The sequence below is a fragment of the Aspergillus mulundensis genome (assembly GCF_003369625.1).
Source record: "Aspergillus mulundensis strain DSM 5745 chromosome Unknown scaffold_25, whole genome shotgun sequence".
In the NCBI taxonomy this organism is placed as follows: Eukaryota; Fungi; Ascomycota; class Eurotiomycetes; order Eurotiales; family Aspergillaceae; genus Aspergillus; species Aspergillus mulundensis.
Window position 1 is genome coordinate 209,170 of NW_020797913.1, and position 18,800 is coordinate 227,969.

Here is an 18,800-nt window from a genome sequence, read left to right on the forward strand (position 1 = left end):
AGAGATGTTGTATTCTATAGTAGATGTACAATGATGCATTCTGAACAGACGGGACTTCACACACAAGCTCACCGTATCATTGTACTCTGTATCTATGCCTCTTAACAATCCAACTCAATCGCTCCGGTCGGTAACATCGCGTGCGAGAACCAAGCGCAAGCGTTTCTGACAGATGCGGGTCTCGAACAGAGCTATAACTTGATCGAGGATAAAGCTGCCGTGGGGTAATGCGTGATCGAACAACGTGGCTGTTCCTCGCCCTCAGAGAATCCTCCGGCCACGCCTAATAGGAAGGCAGTGCCTGCTAGAGCAGACCCAAGTGGTCGGGCTATGCGCTCTTTTTTGAATAAGTGCAGACGAGTCATTGGCGTCTCGACGAATCTCTCCCTGGCTTCCATCGCCAAACTGATGGCGTATCTCCCGTGGTACTTCCTCAGCCCGGTCGCTCGGACAGACCGACAATGCTTCAGTAGAAGCCATTCTGTCGATTTCCGAGCTTAAGGAGCTCCGAAAGTACTTGCTGGAATTCGGGCTTGTCAGAGAAGTACTCCCGCCACAGCAATGTGGCCTCTGCGACTGCAAGAGCCCCGGGCTGATGGGAAGTGGTTGGGAGATCACGGACGAGAGTCGAGGGAATTTCGCTCCAGACATGGGAAGGCGTTGACTCGGTTTGAGGCCAGACAGAATCGACTTTCTCATCGCCGAGAATGATCACCAGCAAGGAGCGAAAGGAGGCGTCGGCGGCCTTGAGAGATAGACGCTCGTTCCAGTTGGTGCCCGCGGCTGATTTCGAGAGTTTCAGAGCCCACTCGGGCGGCTCCTGGGGGTGCCGTAGCTCTAGAAAGGCTGCAGCGAAATGGTAGGCGAGCAGGGCACGCAACGCAGGCTGACATTTATTCCAGCACACAGCTGTCGCAGGGTGGAAAGAATGGTAAACAATCATCTCATTCCCATTAAGCCGTGCGACGGACCGCATTGCAACCGAACCGACACCTCTGGATCGGAGTAGGGCGAGGGTGTCGTTCTGGCACTCGCCACTCCAACAGCATATAAGCACGCGTGGCTGTTTAATTGTCAAGATCTGCTCAACGGTGGTGAAACATTCCGAGTCGGTAGGGCGAGCTTGTTCGGGTACTGGCTTCAGCAAGAATGCATCAATCACAGAAGTATTATTGATACTTCGTGTTCCGTTAGTAGCAAGCTTGACTAACTCATCCACAGCTTTCAGACTTGGACACCGTTGAATGTAATTGTGGCGAGGCTTAGGTCGCTCTAAGAGAATCACGACGTCCGACAAGCCAGCAGCAAGGTAGCACGCCTCCTCAACCTCCACTTGAGGTGTCTGGGATTTCTCCCCAAGAGTACAGATAGCCTCGCGAACTCGTTGACCCTTGGAAGCGGCCACATCCTCGGAATCGGCCGACGTCGGGGTCGATACAGGCAGGTCTCGAAGACAAGACGGGAGACCAATCCCAAGACAGGTTACCGGAGAAGAATCCATTTGTGTTTATTGAGAGTACAGGATAATAAGGGTCTCCAGTTGCAACACTGGCGAAAATAACACATAGGGTGGTGGTGTAGGTTCATGTCTGTCGGACCTCGCACTGGCGATGATGAGTACTTAAGGTGCAAGGTGCCTCTGTTTACTGCCCCGCGATTACGAGGAGTCAAATCAGCGTAGCTACCAGTTTCTACGAGGGAGTCATATTACTCAATTAGCAGGGATAGCCCAGTCCTCTTCGTGATCTATCGAGCCTCATGGTCATCTCAGCCCCAACGCTGGCAGTGGCTGTCATGTGAATCTTTCCGGCGCCTTGTGCAACGTGCGCTCAACGTGATGGTTGGTAGATAAGCAGAGTTGTTTACAAACAAACAAAGACACGCGTCTACAAACACTGAGAGTACCAATCATTGACATAGGTGCAAGTCCACGGACTGGAGCAGACAGTCGGCCCAGTCCAGCCATTCCCGCCACACTGACCCCATCGGGGGGCACCAGTACTTGTGCTCGTGGTGGTCGACGTGGTACTCGTAACGGTCGCGGTAGTTGTTGTAGTGGGCGAGGGAACAGTTACCCCCAGTCCAGCCAACAAGCCATCGTACGCGGGCTTCTTCACAAAGTTCTCATCCCACGGCAGGGGCGCCCCATACCCCGGGAACGTGCTCGGAACCCACGAATACTTGTCCGTCCAGTCCCAAATGGTGAATCCTACGCATCCATCTGTGTCCACGCATGAACCCACTAGGTTTCGAAAGTCCGTCGCCTGCTGCGCCAGCGTAGTTGCCGACGTGGGCAGCTGAATGCGGACGTCCGCCTCTGTGTACGCGACTTCGACGCCTAGCGCCGTGAAGGACTTGAGCACACTGGTAAGTGAGCTCCTACTGGGGACCGTCCCCACGCCAAAGTGAGCCTGGAAGCCCACGCCGTCGACTTTGACGCCCGCGTTCTGGATGAGTTGCACGATGGCGCGGGCGGCCGCTGCCTTGGCACCGCCGTACTCCAGGTTGTAGTCGTTATAGTACAGCTTCACGTCGGGGTCGGCGGCTGCGGCGGCGGCGAATGCGATGGGGATGTAGGATTCGCCGATGGTGGTGTAGAAGATGTTGGTCCGGTAGGTGCCGTCTTCGTTTAGAGCTAACGAGAGTGGAAATGATCAGCCTTTGTCAAGGAATCGGGATGATGTTATTATAGCAAAGCGTTGACATACCCTCGTTCACGACGTCCCAGTGAATACATCGCCCCTTGTAATGGGTCACCACATTGGTGATGTGGTTTTGCAAGGCCGCGGTAAGAGTGGCACTCGTCCAACTGCCACTGGTCACTGTTGGCGCGTTAGTGACTCCTTGATATCATCTCCAGGGTTGAGTGATCGTACCCCAGCTGGGAAGTTGCTGATGCCAGACAAGCGTATGGCACCGCAGTAACTGGCCATTGTCCTCGGCCAGATCAGCAATGACGTCTCCTCTGGTGAAGCTGAAGGTGCCCTGGGATGGCTCGGTGCTATCCCACTATTCCTCAGTGTCAGCAATGGGTATTTCCTTCCAATATTCAAAGTTTGCCCACCTTCTGCGAGTTCCCAGGGGTGATTTGACCAAAGTCAGAGGTATTGCTGAGCTGGGCCAGGTATGGAAGGTCCGTCAGCTCCCCATTGTCCGTTGCCGAGCCGAAAAACTCCAGTCCTGCGGCAACTGCAGCCTCATGCAGACCAATGGCAGAGACGCTAAATGGTTTGACATATTATTAGCTGTTACGCCTGTGCATGATGAGTCGGGAGTAAGGAAACACTAACATATTGGGAAGGAGACATGCGGCAAGCGCCCCAGTAAGTGAATGGAACATTGCTTCAGATAGTGGTCCTCGTCAAGTCCTCGCTCAGAGGAGGGATCTAAAGGGGAGGGAATGGGATAGGCTGGCATATTTATATACTGAACTTAGCTCAGGCATCGGACCACTGGATGAAATACATCCAATTCAATCTTGAAGAGAGAAGATGTGATCCCGTCTGCCCGGGGCGGAGCTGTCCTCCGTGCTCCGTCTATGGTACCATAGAGTCTAGCAAGCCATGGCAACAAGTGAGGAAGAATAAGCGATGCATACAAAACATTTACTTTCCGCAGGGCTTTCAGCCTGATGTGCAGGTGATCCGTGGAGGGTTCCCCGCACTGGATAGATTGAGCAGCAGGGGTCAAAAAGCCTCTCGGCCCGCGCCGAAAACGGTTTCCCGTGCCTGATTCGCTTCCCTTGCCTTCATTATCTTCAAAGCATTCTTAAAGCTTTTGCTGGGATGAAGTTGTCAGAGTGCAAAACCTCCTCGATAGGGATAATCTTATGATGGGGGGGTGGACCAAGCGCACATTCGGCATGTCGAGACGAGGACGGGGCAAAGCTAGAGAACTGGGTCAGTATTATGTAGTATGATTATTTACTGCTGCATCTGTACGGGTTCTAGTACGTCTAATGGACCAAAAACACTGATCGAGGTTATATATATTCATCACGACGATGAAAAAATATAATTCAAGGACGGTGGCTGTTCTTGGATAGCCTATAAAAGTAACCGACAATGGAGAACGAGAGCATCACTACAAGCAGGCGCAGCTATCAAAGTACGAATGGGCTACCTTATCGTATCATACTATGCATACCGCCATGACTTTCAGTTGGAGACCAAGGGATAATTCAAATTCAATCGACTACAGCAGAGAGTAATGCTAAAAGTACCCCGCCCACACAAGCTGCTCATGGTTCGTTCAGGACGCTTAACCCCCATCCTCAGACGGAAATTCAGAAAGCAGGATTTGCATTTTTCAAGAGTTGGACGAAGTAGGCCTAGTTGTACTCGTCAGCAGTAGCAGCGAATATCAGAGTGAGATCATACCTGGAACCACGTCCCTGCCTCCGGAGCCGGCTGCAACGCGTCGCTGTATCCGCAGTGGGCATCGTATCTCGTCGCAGAGCTATCGGATGTCCCGTCACTCTCACCACCGGGTTTGATCCAGACAAAGGCGTCGACCAGGGTATCGCCCGTGTTCGTGGTCGGTCGCACGCCAAATCCTGTGTTGATGACGTTGCACCAGTCGCCCCAAGCCTGTTGGCCTGTGGGCTGCTTGCCATTCCGGCCGGTGTCAACGATGAAGTGCGCGTTGAAGCCTTGGGCGGTAAGGAGGGGGGCGAGGGCGTTGACGTAGCGCTTCTCGTCACAGACTGTGTTGCCCTGAGTGTAGGAGGGACAAGTTCCGATGGTCCAGGCGTTGTAGTTGGCGACGTTGGTGGCAAGACCGCGCACCGAAGCGGGCGATCCGGCGTTTTTGTAGACGCTTGCGTAGAGGTTGGCCGCGGGTTGGAGGTTTGCAGACCAGCCAAGCCATCCTGCGTGCCCTATAGACATCGAGTTAGTATTTCAGCGTGGATCTGGGCCAATAAAGGTCTTGACCCACCGGCGTCGAGATACATGTCCACATTTGGCAGGTTGAGCTGGGTGAGTGCATAGTCGGTGCATTCGAGATATGCACTTTGAGCGTTGGCGCATTTGGGGACATTTAGATTTGTGACGAGGTTTGCAAGACTGTCCGGCTCTATTAAATGTGTTCAGTATGGGCCTGCAGATGGGGAAACGACGTCTCCTACCAATGACTAGGATCGTCTGGACATCCGAGTACCCAAGAAGAATTTCTCGAATCGAGTCAATGTAGGCTTTATAATGCTCCACGCCATTATCATCAATAGCGTACTCGCCATTGCTGGCAAGGGCAGCACAGTCGCGGTCTGGAAGGTCGTATACGACAAACTGCCCGGCGATGGGGGGGTTCGCTCCAGCAGCATTCTTGGCTTTGATGTCGGCCAGATAGTCGTCCATGGTGGGTACTTTGGCCGCGGTGTCGCTGTTCTGATGTTACCTCAATGCTTGACAATGACTGCAAAGCAAACTTACAGCCATACAAAGGAAGGCACCTTCGCAGCGGCAGTTGCTGCCGCTGCGAGCGAGGACAAGGTACCCGTAAGGGATGGGATGGCGATTGAGTGCACCTCCGAGGAGTAGTACGGGTTAACGTAAAGCTGGTAGCCGCTGAAGGGATTGCCAGTGGCGGTCGCAGTGACGGTAGCCGAAGTAGAGGTGGAGCTCGTGATGCTGGTCGTACCGCTCGTCGTAGTTGTCGCTGACGATGTCGTGGTGGTCAAAGTGGTCGAGGTGGTCGCCGCGGGCAGGCATTGGGCGTACCCTATCCACTGTTATTGATTGCCCATCCCAAGCAGAGAAGCCTAATACAGACATTGATTCACTGTTGAGCATGCGGCTCCAGCAACGCAACTAGTTGCCCCTGACCAGCCCTCGCCTCCGCCTGATAGACTTGTCAGTTCTGCGCCCAGGATAATGTGGGTAAGCCAACACATACATTGACCATAGAGAGTCTGCTGGGCCTGGATCACGGAGGGCAGAAGCGCCAGAGCAAGAGAAACAGTAGTGCAATGCATTTTGAAAGCAGTGCGTTTGATAGATTGTCTGCTGCTGTACAATTCACATTCATCTTCGTCGCCGAGGAGGATTTATACCAACGTCTCCCCCTGGCCTAATGGTCTCGATGGCGTTATGTGCGCGGGGCGTACACCGTTTTCCCGTGTCCAATTTGATCCCAGTATGCAATCTTCTGAAGAGAAAAAGAAGGTACCTGAGAAGCATGTTAACATTCTTGGCTGCCAGAATTCGCAACAGGAACTTGCCGTGGCATACTTCGTGCGGAACAGACGGAACGCCTTCATGACTGGACACCGTCCACTCCGTTCTGCATACAGCTGTAGAAAAGGGTCCCTGCATGGGTGATATATTACATGCATAGACGGTGCAGTCCTATTGGCAGTCCTGGAGCGCCATGCAGCCATGCTCCGGGGGACGAGCGACAATCCCAAAGGGGAACGGAGGCAGTGGCACGTGCACCAAGACCTGAAAGCAGCCCCACTCAAGGGCTGGATCTGATAGTTTGGATCGAGAGAGTGACGGTACGGTATCGTAAGCAGAGACGGTACGGTACCGTAAGAGGCAATCGGAACAGAGTTTTCCCATGAGCCGACGACGACCGGCCTGCACGATCAGTTCCAAACCTGCAACCACCAGTTCCAGAGCCACCGCGTTTGCCCGTGGCTCATTTCGACATCTCAACATGGCCAAGACCAAATCGATGAAGCGCAAGCGGAATGCGCAACATTCACTGCCGCAGAAACTCTCCAAGCCGACCACTCTGCCACCGACGCCCCCGCCCGATGTGGCGACTCCCGACCCGCACCTGAACACCATTGTATCGGCCGAGGAGCTTGAGACGACCATTGAGACCCTCAGTGCCCTCTCAGAGTACCCGGGCTTGACAAAATCAAAGGGATGTAAGGATCTTCGAGCCGCAGTCTATGAATTTCGCCGGGCCTGCACAACGGGACTCGACAATGCTGGTAACGTCCCTCCTTGTCCACAATGAAGCACGATAGCTGAGAATCGAATAGAGGGCGCAAACTTGACTGCGCGAATCACCGGCGCCCTGGCCGATGGGAAGTATGTCGATGCCAAGGTCTTACTTGCCGAGATGAGGATTCGAGGCGAGAAGCCCAAGATCGGGGCCTTGTGTCGCTGGGTGCGCGATCTGGATGTTGTCAGCGGCCTCTCCACGCAGCCAGGGGCAATCGAAGCCCTTCCAGAGCGCAGTGCAAAGGACCTCGAGCTCTTGAGCGTTCTGGATGCGATTCTGCGCATTAGCACTCCCATTGACACCAACCCTCTCGCCGTCACCTCGGCCTCCCCGATCGCCTTCCAGTCCATCTGGGACCTGCGCCCGTCCACACCTCCATTACCCGTTTATGCCTCAGTGCTAGACAAATCCATTCTGGACCTGGCGCCAAAGTCCTCTTCCGCGATCGAGATCCTCGAAACGACGCCCGGTCCGTTCCGCAAACCGCCAAACCACCACCCCGCCATTCTGTACACCACCAGCCCAGGGGCGGTCCCCTTGGCATCTGCCATCCCATCCATCACATACCATCCGCATCCCGCGGTCCCCGGCCTCGGCCTCGCAATGAACGTTCTCTCTGCTACCGAGTGCCAGGCAATCATCGCCGCCGGTGAATCCGTCAACTTCCTCCCCGACGCGCCCCTCCGCGAAGACGGAGACATGAGCATCCTCGCCCATAACTTCTACTGGATCATCGACACAGCTTTCCACGATACCCTCTGGGCCAGAATCTCACCCTACGTTCCCCCCTCCGTCAACGGCCGGTCCGTCCGCGGCATCAACCGCCGCTTCCGCGTTTACCGGTACGTCCCGGGGGCCGAATACCGCTGCCACATTGACGGAGCGTGGCCGCCATCCGGAATCAGTCCTGAGGGGAAATACATTTACGACGCCTCCCCGCCCGACAAGAAGCAGAGCTCGATGTACACGTTTCTGTTGTATCTCAACGACGAGTTTGAGGGCGGGGAGACAACGTTCTTCATGCCGGCGGCGAAGGAGGGGACGCTGAATGCGTATCCTGTGCGGCCTGTGATGGGCTCAGTTGCGATCTTTCCACATGGGGAGGCGAATGGGGCGTTGTTGCATGAGGGCACCGGGGTGAGGAAGGGGGCGAAATATATTATCCGGACTGATGTTGAGTATGATGTTAAGCTACTGTGATCGGACGGGCGGATATTGGCGTGGGATTTGGAGTTTGTCAACACGAGCGTGTTATAAAATGCCCGAGAGTCTGCCTCTGATAGAATGATTGGCAAATGCATGTTGGATCCTCTCAGATCCTGAACCTTATTTAGTTGACTGCTATATTTCGAGCGGATGGCGCCTACAGAGAAGCTAGCTTCGGAGTCCCTTCTTTAAGCCCTACGGGCAAAGAGGCTGCAAGCGCTGATGAAGCCCAGCAAGTCTGGTCCAACCAGTTAACCAACATTGGCCCCTTCGATTCATAGTGTCGAGACAGCACCGCAGCAAGAAGGCCCTTCACCGGCTAGAAACCCATCCTCTTAGGCTCTCACTGCACTCCCCTCGATCCTTTTCGGCGGGGTAACATTACACCAACATCCCAGTCCACGGCCATTGGTCGTACTTGTTTCTTGAGACTTATCTAACCGCCGGTATCACACCATGAGCTGTTCCCTCGATATGATCCTCCAGGATTTGTTCCCGGCGACTGAGATATAAAAGGTGCGTGGAAGCTGGCCCAGCTTGTGTTTCCACTACATTGTTCCCCAGCGCCCATTTTCAAACAACTACATCAAATTGGTCGCATTACCTCTGCTTTAGAATTCAATTGCAACCCCTCCCATCGTTCTCCACCCTCAGACTCGTACCTTTGTCCAGTGACAATGGCCCCCGCAAAGGTCTTGGGCACCACGGTTTTCTCCGAAATCATTCAGAACGGGCGTAAGATTAAGATAGGCTACGTTTCAACCACCGATGCCTGGCACAGAATCTACCTCAGCCCCGAAATGCAGATGCAATTCAAGAGCGCTGCCGAACGACACAAGGACACGATCAGATCAGACACTGACATTGTTGCCATGCAGTACGCTCTCTCTTGTTCCGTACTTAACTTGGAGCGTTTTCATTCCGGCCTGGGACGCTCACTGATTTCCTTCGTCTAGGGAGACTCCGCATCAAAGCCATTCCGACAGCCGCATTCACTTTACTGTTGTTGAGATCGATGACGGTATCTTGATCAAACTAATAAATCTGCGCCCTTGAACCAAGGGTGTTCCAAAGCCCCCCGTGCGGTAATCCTGCTACTCGGATCCAGGTTTGTCATGTTTTTGAGCAGGTCCCTTAGCTCCGGATCAAGATACGTCCACCGCTCGACGGGGTGTCTCGGATTGTGTGGACCAAGCTCATTCGCAAGTTCCAAAAAACGATTGAAAAAGGGATTGTCCACGCCAATATGATTTAGAAGGCCCTCAAGGCCCTCGGCCGTTTCGCCCCCGAAGTATGAGAGATGGCGAACCAGGATATGTCGCCATGCGTCAGGCGCAGCAAGCATCTCGTCGTCGACGCGGAAGACCATTTCGTTTATCATCACGTATATGGTCTACGAATGTTAGAGAGCCCAGTTACATGCAACTATCCAAATGTATTAGCGGGAAAATGAACGTACCACAATTGCAAACGAGAAGATATCAGATGCCTGGTTCTGCGCAGACCGACACCAGCTCTCAGGGCTCCTCCACATGGCATTGCCGCAAAGAGGACCCCTTAGCCATTTGCCAGGCGGCACGATAACAGTATCATCAAGGTCCGAGATCTGAATATTGCTGACTGTAAGACCCTCATGGTCCAAAACGATGTTGTTGGGTTTAATGTCTGAAACAAGGGATGAGCATCAGTGTCTTCACATGGCAGTGAAGCTCAGATCTACCGTTGTGTACTATATCATGATCGTGCATTTCAGCCAACCCCTGCAGAGCGGTGCGGAGGATATTGCGTCTCGTCTCTGCGGACAGGGGCTGTTGGGCGCAGCGGAGCAGGTCGGTGGACCGGAAGGGGTAGATGAACATGTCCGACTCTTTGATCGTGTCGATCACGGTCCGGATGCGAGGGGAGTTGCCCAATGTCTTGTGGATAGAAAGCTGGTATTCGAACTCTCCCTTAACGATGTCTTTGACGATGAACTCCTTGCCCTCGGTGCTTACCGAAGGCAGAGGTGTTAGCTGGCATAAAGGCCCGGGGGAGAGGGAAGCGTACGAAGCCCGGTACACGCACAGCAAAGGCTTTCTGCGGTCCGCAAGGATCTCTTCGACTTTGTAAGTTTTCCCGGACTCGCTGTTGAGCAGCGTCCCCAGGGGGAAAGGCTCCTGGCGATTGTGCGACACGGTAGACATAGCGAGTCGGTGCAAGGGATGAGGCCTTGGGAAGAGGGAGATGATGCGCAGTCGGGGTGAAAACATTGAAGGCAGTGGTAGGGGGTGATGGGAAGGATGCAGTTAGTCGCATTGCCGGCGCTTACGGGGATGTCCAAGTCCTAAAGGCTGATTGGAACATGTGTAACTCCCGGGCGAGCCAATTAGGTCTAGCTCCACTCGGGTACAACTACCACCCCTGCCAACACTTTAGGATTATTTAAACTGACAGGTTAGTTATTTAGGTTAATAGGCCACGTGCTAACTTAGCACCCACCCTTATTTTATATTAAAAAATAAGTTATTTAGGTTAACATGTTATGCCTGGTAATAATATTAAATAATTATATCAGGGCCAATATTTTTCTATTTAATATTACTAGAGCTAATCCACTATTAGTTAAAAGTTAGTACCTTAGGTAACCTAAGCTTTAGCCTTAGGCCGCCAAGGCTTGGCATATTTTATTATTATATTAAGTTATATAACTTAATTAAATTATTATTATTTAAGGTTTTAACTACTAGTTAAGCAAGGCTAGGATAAGTCTTAAATATAAGTTAAATAAAAATTTATATATAAAGTATTTTAAATTTATATTTACTTTTTAATTAAAAATAGCTTAAGTATAGCTTAAAAATTTATAAAAATAGCTTTAAAACTAGCCTTTTTTTAAAGTTTTAAGTAACTTTTTTAATATTATTTAATAAGGTTTAAAATAGTTTATTTTTATTAATTAAATTTTTTATTAATATTTTTATTATTAGTAAAAAATTTTAAAATTTATTAATTTTATAGTTAAAGTTACTTTTACCTATTATTTTTTAAACTTTTTTAATAATAATATTTTAAATTAAATTTTTAAAAAATAAGTAAAAATAGTTTATAAGTATTTTAGCTAAGGTTTTTAAAACCTAGACTTAAATAGCTAAAAAAATCTTTTTTTATTTATACTTAAAAATCCTATTATTATTAAAAATAATTAAAAAAAACCTAATTTAAATAATTAAGTTTATTAGCTTAATAAAATATATAGTAAAATATACCTTTTACCCTATTTTTTTATATTATTACTAAAACCTATTAATTTAAAAATTATTATAATTAAAGCTATTTTTAAAAAAAAGTAGCTTAGGATTATAATACCTAGCTTATTTACCCTTTAATTTTAATATAATTAATATTATATATTAAAATTAAAATATTTTTTTTAAGAAAATAAGAAAAAGTTACCCCTATAACCTAACTATATTGTGTAGCTAGACCCCCCCCTCTAGCGCCAAAAATTAAAACCCTAGGGGGGGGGTCTAAAAAATTTTTAGATCCCCCCCTAACTTTTTTATTATTAGGCTAAATCTAGTAATTCTTTTTTTATTATATAAAAAATTTAGTTAAATTTAATAATTTTTAAAAAAAATTAAAAAATATTTATATTTAGCTTAGCTAATATTATTTAAAGTTTTAATAAAAATTTTTATTAGGGTAAGCCTTGGCGTGCTAAAAGCAAGAAAATTATACCCTTTTAGGCTATTACTAAAGACCCTAGGTTACTTAAGTAATTATAAATATTTAAGGCACTTAAGGCACCTAACTATATTATATAGCTAGATTTCCCCCCCTTTAATACTAAAAATTAAAACCCTAGGGGGGGGGGGGGGTCCAAAAAATTTTTAAACCCCCTTTTAACTTTTTTATTATTAGGCTAAATCTAGTAATTCTTTTTTTATTATATAGGAAATTTAGTTAAATTTAATATTTTTTAAAAAAATTAAAAAATATTAATATTTAGCTTAGCTAATATTAATTAAAGTTTTAGTAAAAATTTTTATTAGGGTAGGCCTTGGCGCGCTAAAAATAAAAAAACTATACCCTTTTAGGCCACTATTAAAGACCCTAGGTTGCTTAGGTAATTATAAACACCTAAGGTAACTAATTTTATTTTAAATATTTTTAATTTTTCAAAAGTTAAGAGTTAGGAAAATAAGGTTAATTTAAATTAGTTTTTATTGAAAAAATATTAAATAAAACTAACTTATAATAGGCTTTTTAAACAGGGAATTATATTTTTTATTTAGTTTTTTTAAATAAAAAAGTTATCTTAAAAATTTAGAGTTTTATTCAGCTTTAAAATATTTTTAAAAAAAAAACCTTTTAATTTTTTAATAAATAAGCTTATAATAGGCTAATTAAATTAAGGTTATATTATTAAATTTAATATTTTTTATATTATATATTACTATATATTACTAAATATAAAAAATAAACTTTTTTTATTTTTATATTTTAACTTTTAAAAATTATATATATTTATTAATATTAACCTTAACCCAAAGGTGGTGCGGGTTTATAATATAATTATATTAATAATTAATTATTAATTAATTAAATTTTAAAAATTTTAATTATAAACCTTTAAAATTAAAAATTATAAATTAATTAGGTAAATACACATAAATTTTTTTTAAATTTAAAAGGTAAATAAAGTTATTAATTAAATTTAATTTATAAAAGTTTTAAAATAATTATAATATAGGTTAAAAAGTAAAATAGTTATAAAATTATTAAGTTAGGTATAAAATTAAAATTTAATAAAATAAAATGGCTAATAGTAACAGGAAGTTATATAAATACTTATAATAATAAGTATTTTAAACTAAATAAACTATAAATTACTTATTATAAGGGTAAATACGTATAAATTTTTTTTAAATTTAAAAGGTAAATAAAGTTAATAATTAAATTTAATTTAAAAAAGTTTTAAAGTAATTATTATATAAGTTAGGAAGTAAAATAATTATAAAGTTATTAAGTTAAATATAAAATTAAAATTTAATAAAATAAAATAACTAATAATAGCAGGGAGTTATTATATAAAAAAAATATATTTAAAAGTTTAGGTTAAGATAAAAAAATATTTTAATAATTTATTAATAAAGAAATTACTAAAGTATTAAAATTATATTATACTTACTAAAAATACCTAAAAAAACTAGTATTACCTTTTACCCTCAAAGGGTAATAATTATTATTTTTATAATTAAAAAAGCTATTAAAAGTGCTTTAAAAAGCTAATATTATTACTTACCCTTAAGGGGTAGTAATTACTATTTTTACTAAAAGTACCTTAAAAAGTAAGTATTATTACCTACCCTTAAAAGGTAGTAATAACTATTTTTATAATGAAAAAAATAAATATTAATAAAATTATATAATACTTATTAAAAATATTTTAAAAAGCTAGTATTACTACCTGCCCTTAAAAAATAATAATTATTATTTTTACTAAAAGTACCTTAAAAAATAAGTATTATTATTTACTTTTAAAGGGTAATAATAATTATTTTTACTAAAAATATTTTAAAAAGTTAGTATTATTACTTGCCCTTAAAAAATAATAATAATTATTTTTATTAAAAGTATTTTAAAAAGTAAGTATTATTACTTGCTTTTCAAAGGTAGTAATAACTACCCTTATAATTAAAAAAGTAAGTATTAATAAAATTATATAATACTTACTAAAAATACCTTAAAAAATAAATATTATTATTTACCCTTAAAAAATAGTAATTACTATTTTTATTAAAAATATCTTAAAAAATAAGTATTACTACCTGCCTTTAAAAAGTAATAATAATTATTTTTATTAAAAATATTTTAAAAAGCTAGTATTACTACCTGCCCTTAAAAAGTAATAATAATTATTTTTATTAAANTTAAAAAGTAATAATAATTATTTTTATTAAAAATATTTTAAAAAGCTAGTATTACTACCTGCCCTTAAAAAGTAATAATAATTATTTTTATTAAAAATATTTTAAAAAATAAGTATTATTACCTACTTTTAAAGGGTAGTAATAACTATTTTTATTAAAAATATTTTAAAAAATAAGTATTATTACCTGCCTTTAAGGGATAGTAATAATTATTTTTATTAAAAGTATTTTAAAAAGCTAGTATTACTACCTGCCCTTAAAAAATAATAATAATTATTTTTATTAAAAGTATTTTAAAAAATAAATATTATTACTTATTTTTAAGGGGTAATAATAGCTACCCTTATAATTAAAAAAATAAGTATTAATAAGGTTATATAATATTTATTAAAAGTATTTTAAAAAGCTAGTATTACTACCTACCCTTAAAAAGTAATAATAATTATTTTTATTAAAAATATTTTAAAAAGCTAATATTACTACCTGCCCTTAAAAAATAATAATTATTATTTTTATTAAAAGTACTTTAAAAAATAAGTATTATTACCTGCCTTTAAGGGGTAGTAATAACTATTTTTATTAAAAATATTTTAAAAAGTAAATATTATTACCTACCCTTAAGGGGTAGTAATAATTATTTTTATTAAAAATATTTTAAAAAGTAAGTATTACTACCTGCCCTTAAGGGGTAATAATAATTATTTTTATTAAAAATATTTTAAAAAGTAAGTATTACTACCTGCCCTTAAGGGGTAGTAATACCTATTTTTATTAAAAATATTTTAAAAAGTAAGTATTACTACCTACTTTTAAAAGGTAGTAATAGCTAGCCTTATAATTAAAAAAATAAGTATTAATAAAATTATATAATATTTATTAAAAATATTTTAAAAAGCTAGTATTATTACCTGCCTTTAAAAAATAATAATTATTATTTTTATTAAAATTATTTTAAAAAATAAGTATTATTACCTGCCCTTAAGGGGTAATAATAACTATTTTTATTAAAGGTACCTTAAAAAATAAGTATTATTACCTGCTTTTAAAGGGTAGTAATAACTATTTTTATAATTAAAAAAATAAGTATTAATAAGGTTATATAGTACTTATTAAAAATACCTTAAAAAATAAGTATTATTACCTACCCTTAAAAAATAGTAATAATTATTTTTATTAAAAGTACCTTAAAAAGTAAATATTATTACTTATTTTTAAAAGGTAATAATAGCTACCCTTATAATTAAAAAAATAAGTATTAATAAGGTTATATAATATTTATTAAAAATATTTTAAAAAGCTAGTATTACTACCTGCCTTTAAAAAATAATAATTATTATTTTTATTAAAAATATTTTAAAAAGCTAGTATTACTACCTGCCCTTAAAAAATAATAATAATTATTTTTATTAAAAATATCTTAAAAAGTAAGTATTATTACTTATTTTTAAGGGGTAGTAATAATTACCCTTATAATTAAAAAAATAAGTATTAATAAAATTATATAATACTTATTAAAAATACCTTAAAAAACTAGTATTACTACCTACTTTTAAAAGGTAATAATAATTATTTTTATTAAAAGTATTTTAAAAAATAAATATTATTACCTACTTTTAAGGGGTAGTAATTATTATTTTTATAATTAAAAAAGTAAGTATTAATAAAGTTATGTAATACTTATTAAAAATACCTTAAAAAATAAATATTATTACTTATTTTTAAGGGGTAGTAATTACTACCCTTATAATTAAAAAAGTAAGTATTAAAATTATATTATACTTATTAAAAGTATTTTAAAAAATAAGTATTATTACCTGCTTTTAAAAGGTAGTTATTACTACTTTTATAACTAAAATAATAAGTATTAAGATTATATTATACTTATTAAAAGTATTTTAAAAAGCTAGTATTATTATATTTTTAAAAAGTAATAATTATTACTTTTATAGCTAAAAAAGTAAGTATTAAAATTATATTATACTTATTAAAAGTGCCTTGCCTAGCCCTAAAAAAATTATATTATATTTATTAAAAGTGCCTTAAAAAGCTAGTAAAGTTATAAAAGCAAGTATTATTATTTTTTTTTAAAAAATTATTAAAATAATATTAAAAAAGTAAGTATTATTATTTTACCCCCCGGGTGTAAAAATTACTAGTTAATATAATTAAAAAAGTAAATATTATTATTTTATTTACTAGGGTAAAGTTTTCACGCCCGTGTAGCTTAAAAAATAAATATTATTATTTTATTTTATTTATATTAATAATAAAAAGTAGCTTAAAAAGCTAGTATAACTTAATAAATAAATATTATTATTTTATCTTACTTATATTACTAGTTAATTATAACTTATAGTATAAGTAATATTATTTTATATTATTAATACTTTTAATTAAGCCTAGCTTAAAAACTACTTATTAATTTATTAATTTAATAATAACTAGCTAGTCTTCCGCGCGTGTAATTTATTTTTTATATAACAATTATTTTATTAAATTTTTTATATTATTAGTTAATTTTTTTACTTATACTTAGCAGCTTATTATATTTATAAAACTTACTTTAAAATTACCGCGTTTTATAAAACGCGGTATAAATTATTTATATATATAAAATAATAAATTTTTTTAAGGTGTTTACCTAAAAATTAATTTTATTATAAATAATAACACCCTTGCTAAAAAATAAAAATATTATATTATAATATTTAAAAAGGTAGTTAGGTGCCTAGTATAATATTACTTATTATATTAATATTAAGGCTTAATTACCTTGCCTAGTATTTTAATAAAAAAAGTATATTTAAGTAATTATACTTTATAGGTTAGTTAATAATTTATATAAAAGGTTTTAAAAATAAGGTTTTATTAATTAAAGCTTACCTAAGGTTTTAAACAAGGATTATTAAAAAATATTATTATAAATTATATTATTACTTAATAATAAATCACGTGGTTAAGTTTTAAAAATATATTATTTTAAATTAAAAAATAAAAAAATTAAAGCCTTATAATATTTTTTATAGCCCTAGCCTTTTTTATACTTTTTATTATAAAAAAGCTAGGTTTAAATTCTTGGCCCTTAGCTTAGCATGTATTAATTATAAAATTAATATATTTTATAATATAAAACCTTACTTAAGGTATAAAATATTTTAAGGTTTAGCTATATTATATTTTAGTTATTAGCTTAGTATTAGTTTATAGTATAAAAAGTTTTTATTTTACTAATAATTTACTAAGGGGGGCCCTATTTATTAATTAATATTTAATATATTTTAATTTATATAATAATTTTTATATAATTTAAAATAATATACTAGCCTTGCTATATTAACCTTTTTTATACCTAACCTAGTATTAAAATTTATAATAAACTTGCTAAGTTATGCTAGTATATTATACTATGTAAAAAATTATATAAAAATTAATATACCTATAAAACTTATGAGGTTTTTAAAAAAAAAAAATTAAAAATAAATAATTACAAGGGGTGGTTAAACTAGCTTTAACTAATTAAAAAGTAATATTTAGGCTAATTTAGTAAAATTTAAATTTAAGAAAAATCTTTTACTAAATACCATAAAATTAATATATATATATATTAATATAATTATTACTTTTAAATTTTATTATAATATTTTTATAATAATAAATATTTAAAGCTTTATATTAAGCTTATATATATTTTTAAGTATACTTTTTTAATATATTTAGTTAAAACTTAAAAATACTATAATTTTATAAAGTTATTAACCTTTTAATATATAAGTATAATTATATATATACTTTATTTAAATATACTTTTATAACCTTATAAGCGCGTTAAAAACCTTATTAATATATTAATAATTTTATTTTTAGCTAAATATTATATAAATAAACCTTTAAATAGCTTTATGATACAAGTACTTTAATTTATATATAATTACTTATAAAAAATAAAGTACCTGTACTTTAAAAGTGCTTTAATATATTAATAACCTTATTTTTAGCTAAATACCACGTGAATAAACCTTTAAATTACTTTATAATATAAGTACTTTAATTTATATATAATTTTATATAAAAAATAAAGTACTAGCGTGTTAACAGCCTTATTAATATATTTATAATTTTTACCCTTAATATAGGTACTTTAATTTATATATAATTTTTTATTACTAGTGCGCTAAAAATTAGTAAGCAATACTAAATAATATAAAATAATAATATAATAAAAAAAAAGTTTTAAATATAAAGCACTTTATATTATGCTTAACTAGCATATAAATATAGCTTAATTAATATAAAAAATAAAGTACTAGCATGTTAATAGCCCTACTAGTATATTAATAACCTTATTTTTAGCTTAATACCATGTAAATAAACCTTTAAATAGCTTTATAAATATAAGTACTTTAATTTATATATAAATTTTTATAAAAAATTAAGTACTAGTACCTTAATAGCTATTATTTTTTATATAATTAACTTAATAAAATTTAAGTTTTCCTAACTATATTATGTAGCTGGACCCCCCCCCCTCCAGCGCTAAAATTTAAAACCCTAGGGGGGGGGATCCAAAAAAAATTTGGACCCCCCCCTAACTTTTTTATTATTAGGCCAAATCTAGTAATTTTTTTTATTATATAGGGAATTTAGTTAAATTTAATATTTTTTAAAAAAAATTAGAAAATATTAATATTTGGCTTAGCTAATATTAGTTAAAGTTTTAGTAGGAATTTT

General features: G+C 37.6%; 5 protein-coding genes across 5 annotated transcripts; 1 reads left to right on the plus strand and 4 right to left on the minus strand.

Annotated features, from left to right (window-relative positions):
* Positions 1-466: 466 nt before the first annotated feature.
* On the minus strand, positions 467-1,501 carry DSM5745_11409 (uncharacterized protein; the record flags this gene model as incomplete). The annotated part of the gene is made up of 1 exon (XM_026753425.1): positions 467-1,501. One exon carries the CDS (start codon positions 1,499-1,501, stop codon positions 467-469), a length of 1,035 nt encoding a protein of 344 aa, XP_026598060.1.
* A 385-nt stretch (positions 1,502-1,886) lies between these two features.
* Positions 1,887-3,340, minus strand: DSM5745_11410 (putative endo-1,4-beta-xylanase; the record flags this gene model as incomplete). The annotated part of the gene is made up of 5 exons (XM_026753426.1): positions 1,887-2,635; positions 2,709-2,822; positions 2,877-3,009; positions 3,065-3,221; positions 3,291-3,340. The coding sequence occupies 5 exons, from the start codon at positions 3,338-3,340 to the stop codon at positions 1,887-1,889; spliced, it is 1,203 nt and encodes a 400-aa protein (XP_026598061.1).
* A 945-nt stretch (positions 3,341-4,285) lies between these two features.
* cbhC (putative cellobiohydrolase) lies at positions 4,286-5,974 on the minus strand (the record flags this gene model as incomplete). The annotated part of the gene is made up of 7 exons (XM_026753427.1): positions 4,286-4,330; positions 4,380-4,879; positions 4,939-5,076; positions 5,129-5,382; positions 5,433-5,721; positions 5,773-5,841; positions 5,896-5,974. The coding sequence occupies 7 exons, from the start codon at positions 5,972-5,974 to the stop codon at positions 4,286-4,288; spliced, it is 1,374 nt and encodes a 457-aa protein (XP_026598062.1).
* A 683-nt stretch (positions 5,975-6,657) lies between these two features.
* On the plus strand, positions 6,658-8,154 carry DSM5745_11412 (prolyl hydroxylase family protein; the record flags this gene model as incomplete). Its single annotated transcript, XM_026753428.1, has 2 exons — positions 6,658-6,940; positions 6,992-8,154. The coding sequence occupies 2 exons, from the start codon at positions 6,658-6,660 to the stop codon at positions 8,152-8,154; spliced, it is 1,446 nt and encodes a 481-aa protein (XP_026598063.1).
* A 1,036-nt stretch (positions 8,155-9,190) lies between these two features.
* On the minus strand, positions 9,191-10,343 carry DSM5745_11413 (uncharacterized protein; the record flags this gene model as incomplete). The annotated part of the gene is made up of 3 exons (XM_026753429.1): positions 9,191-9,553; positions 9,620-9,825; positions 9,881-10,343. 3 exons carry the CDS (start codon positions 10,341-10,343, stop codon positions 9,191-9,193), a joined length of 1,032 nt encoding a protein of 343 aa, XP_026598064.1.
* Positions 10,344-18,800: the final 8,457 nt, after the last annotated feature.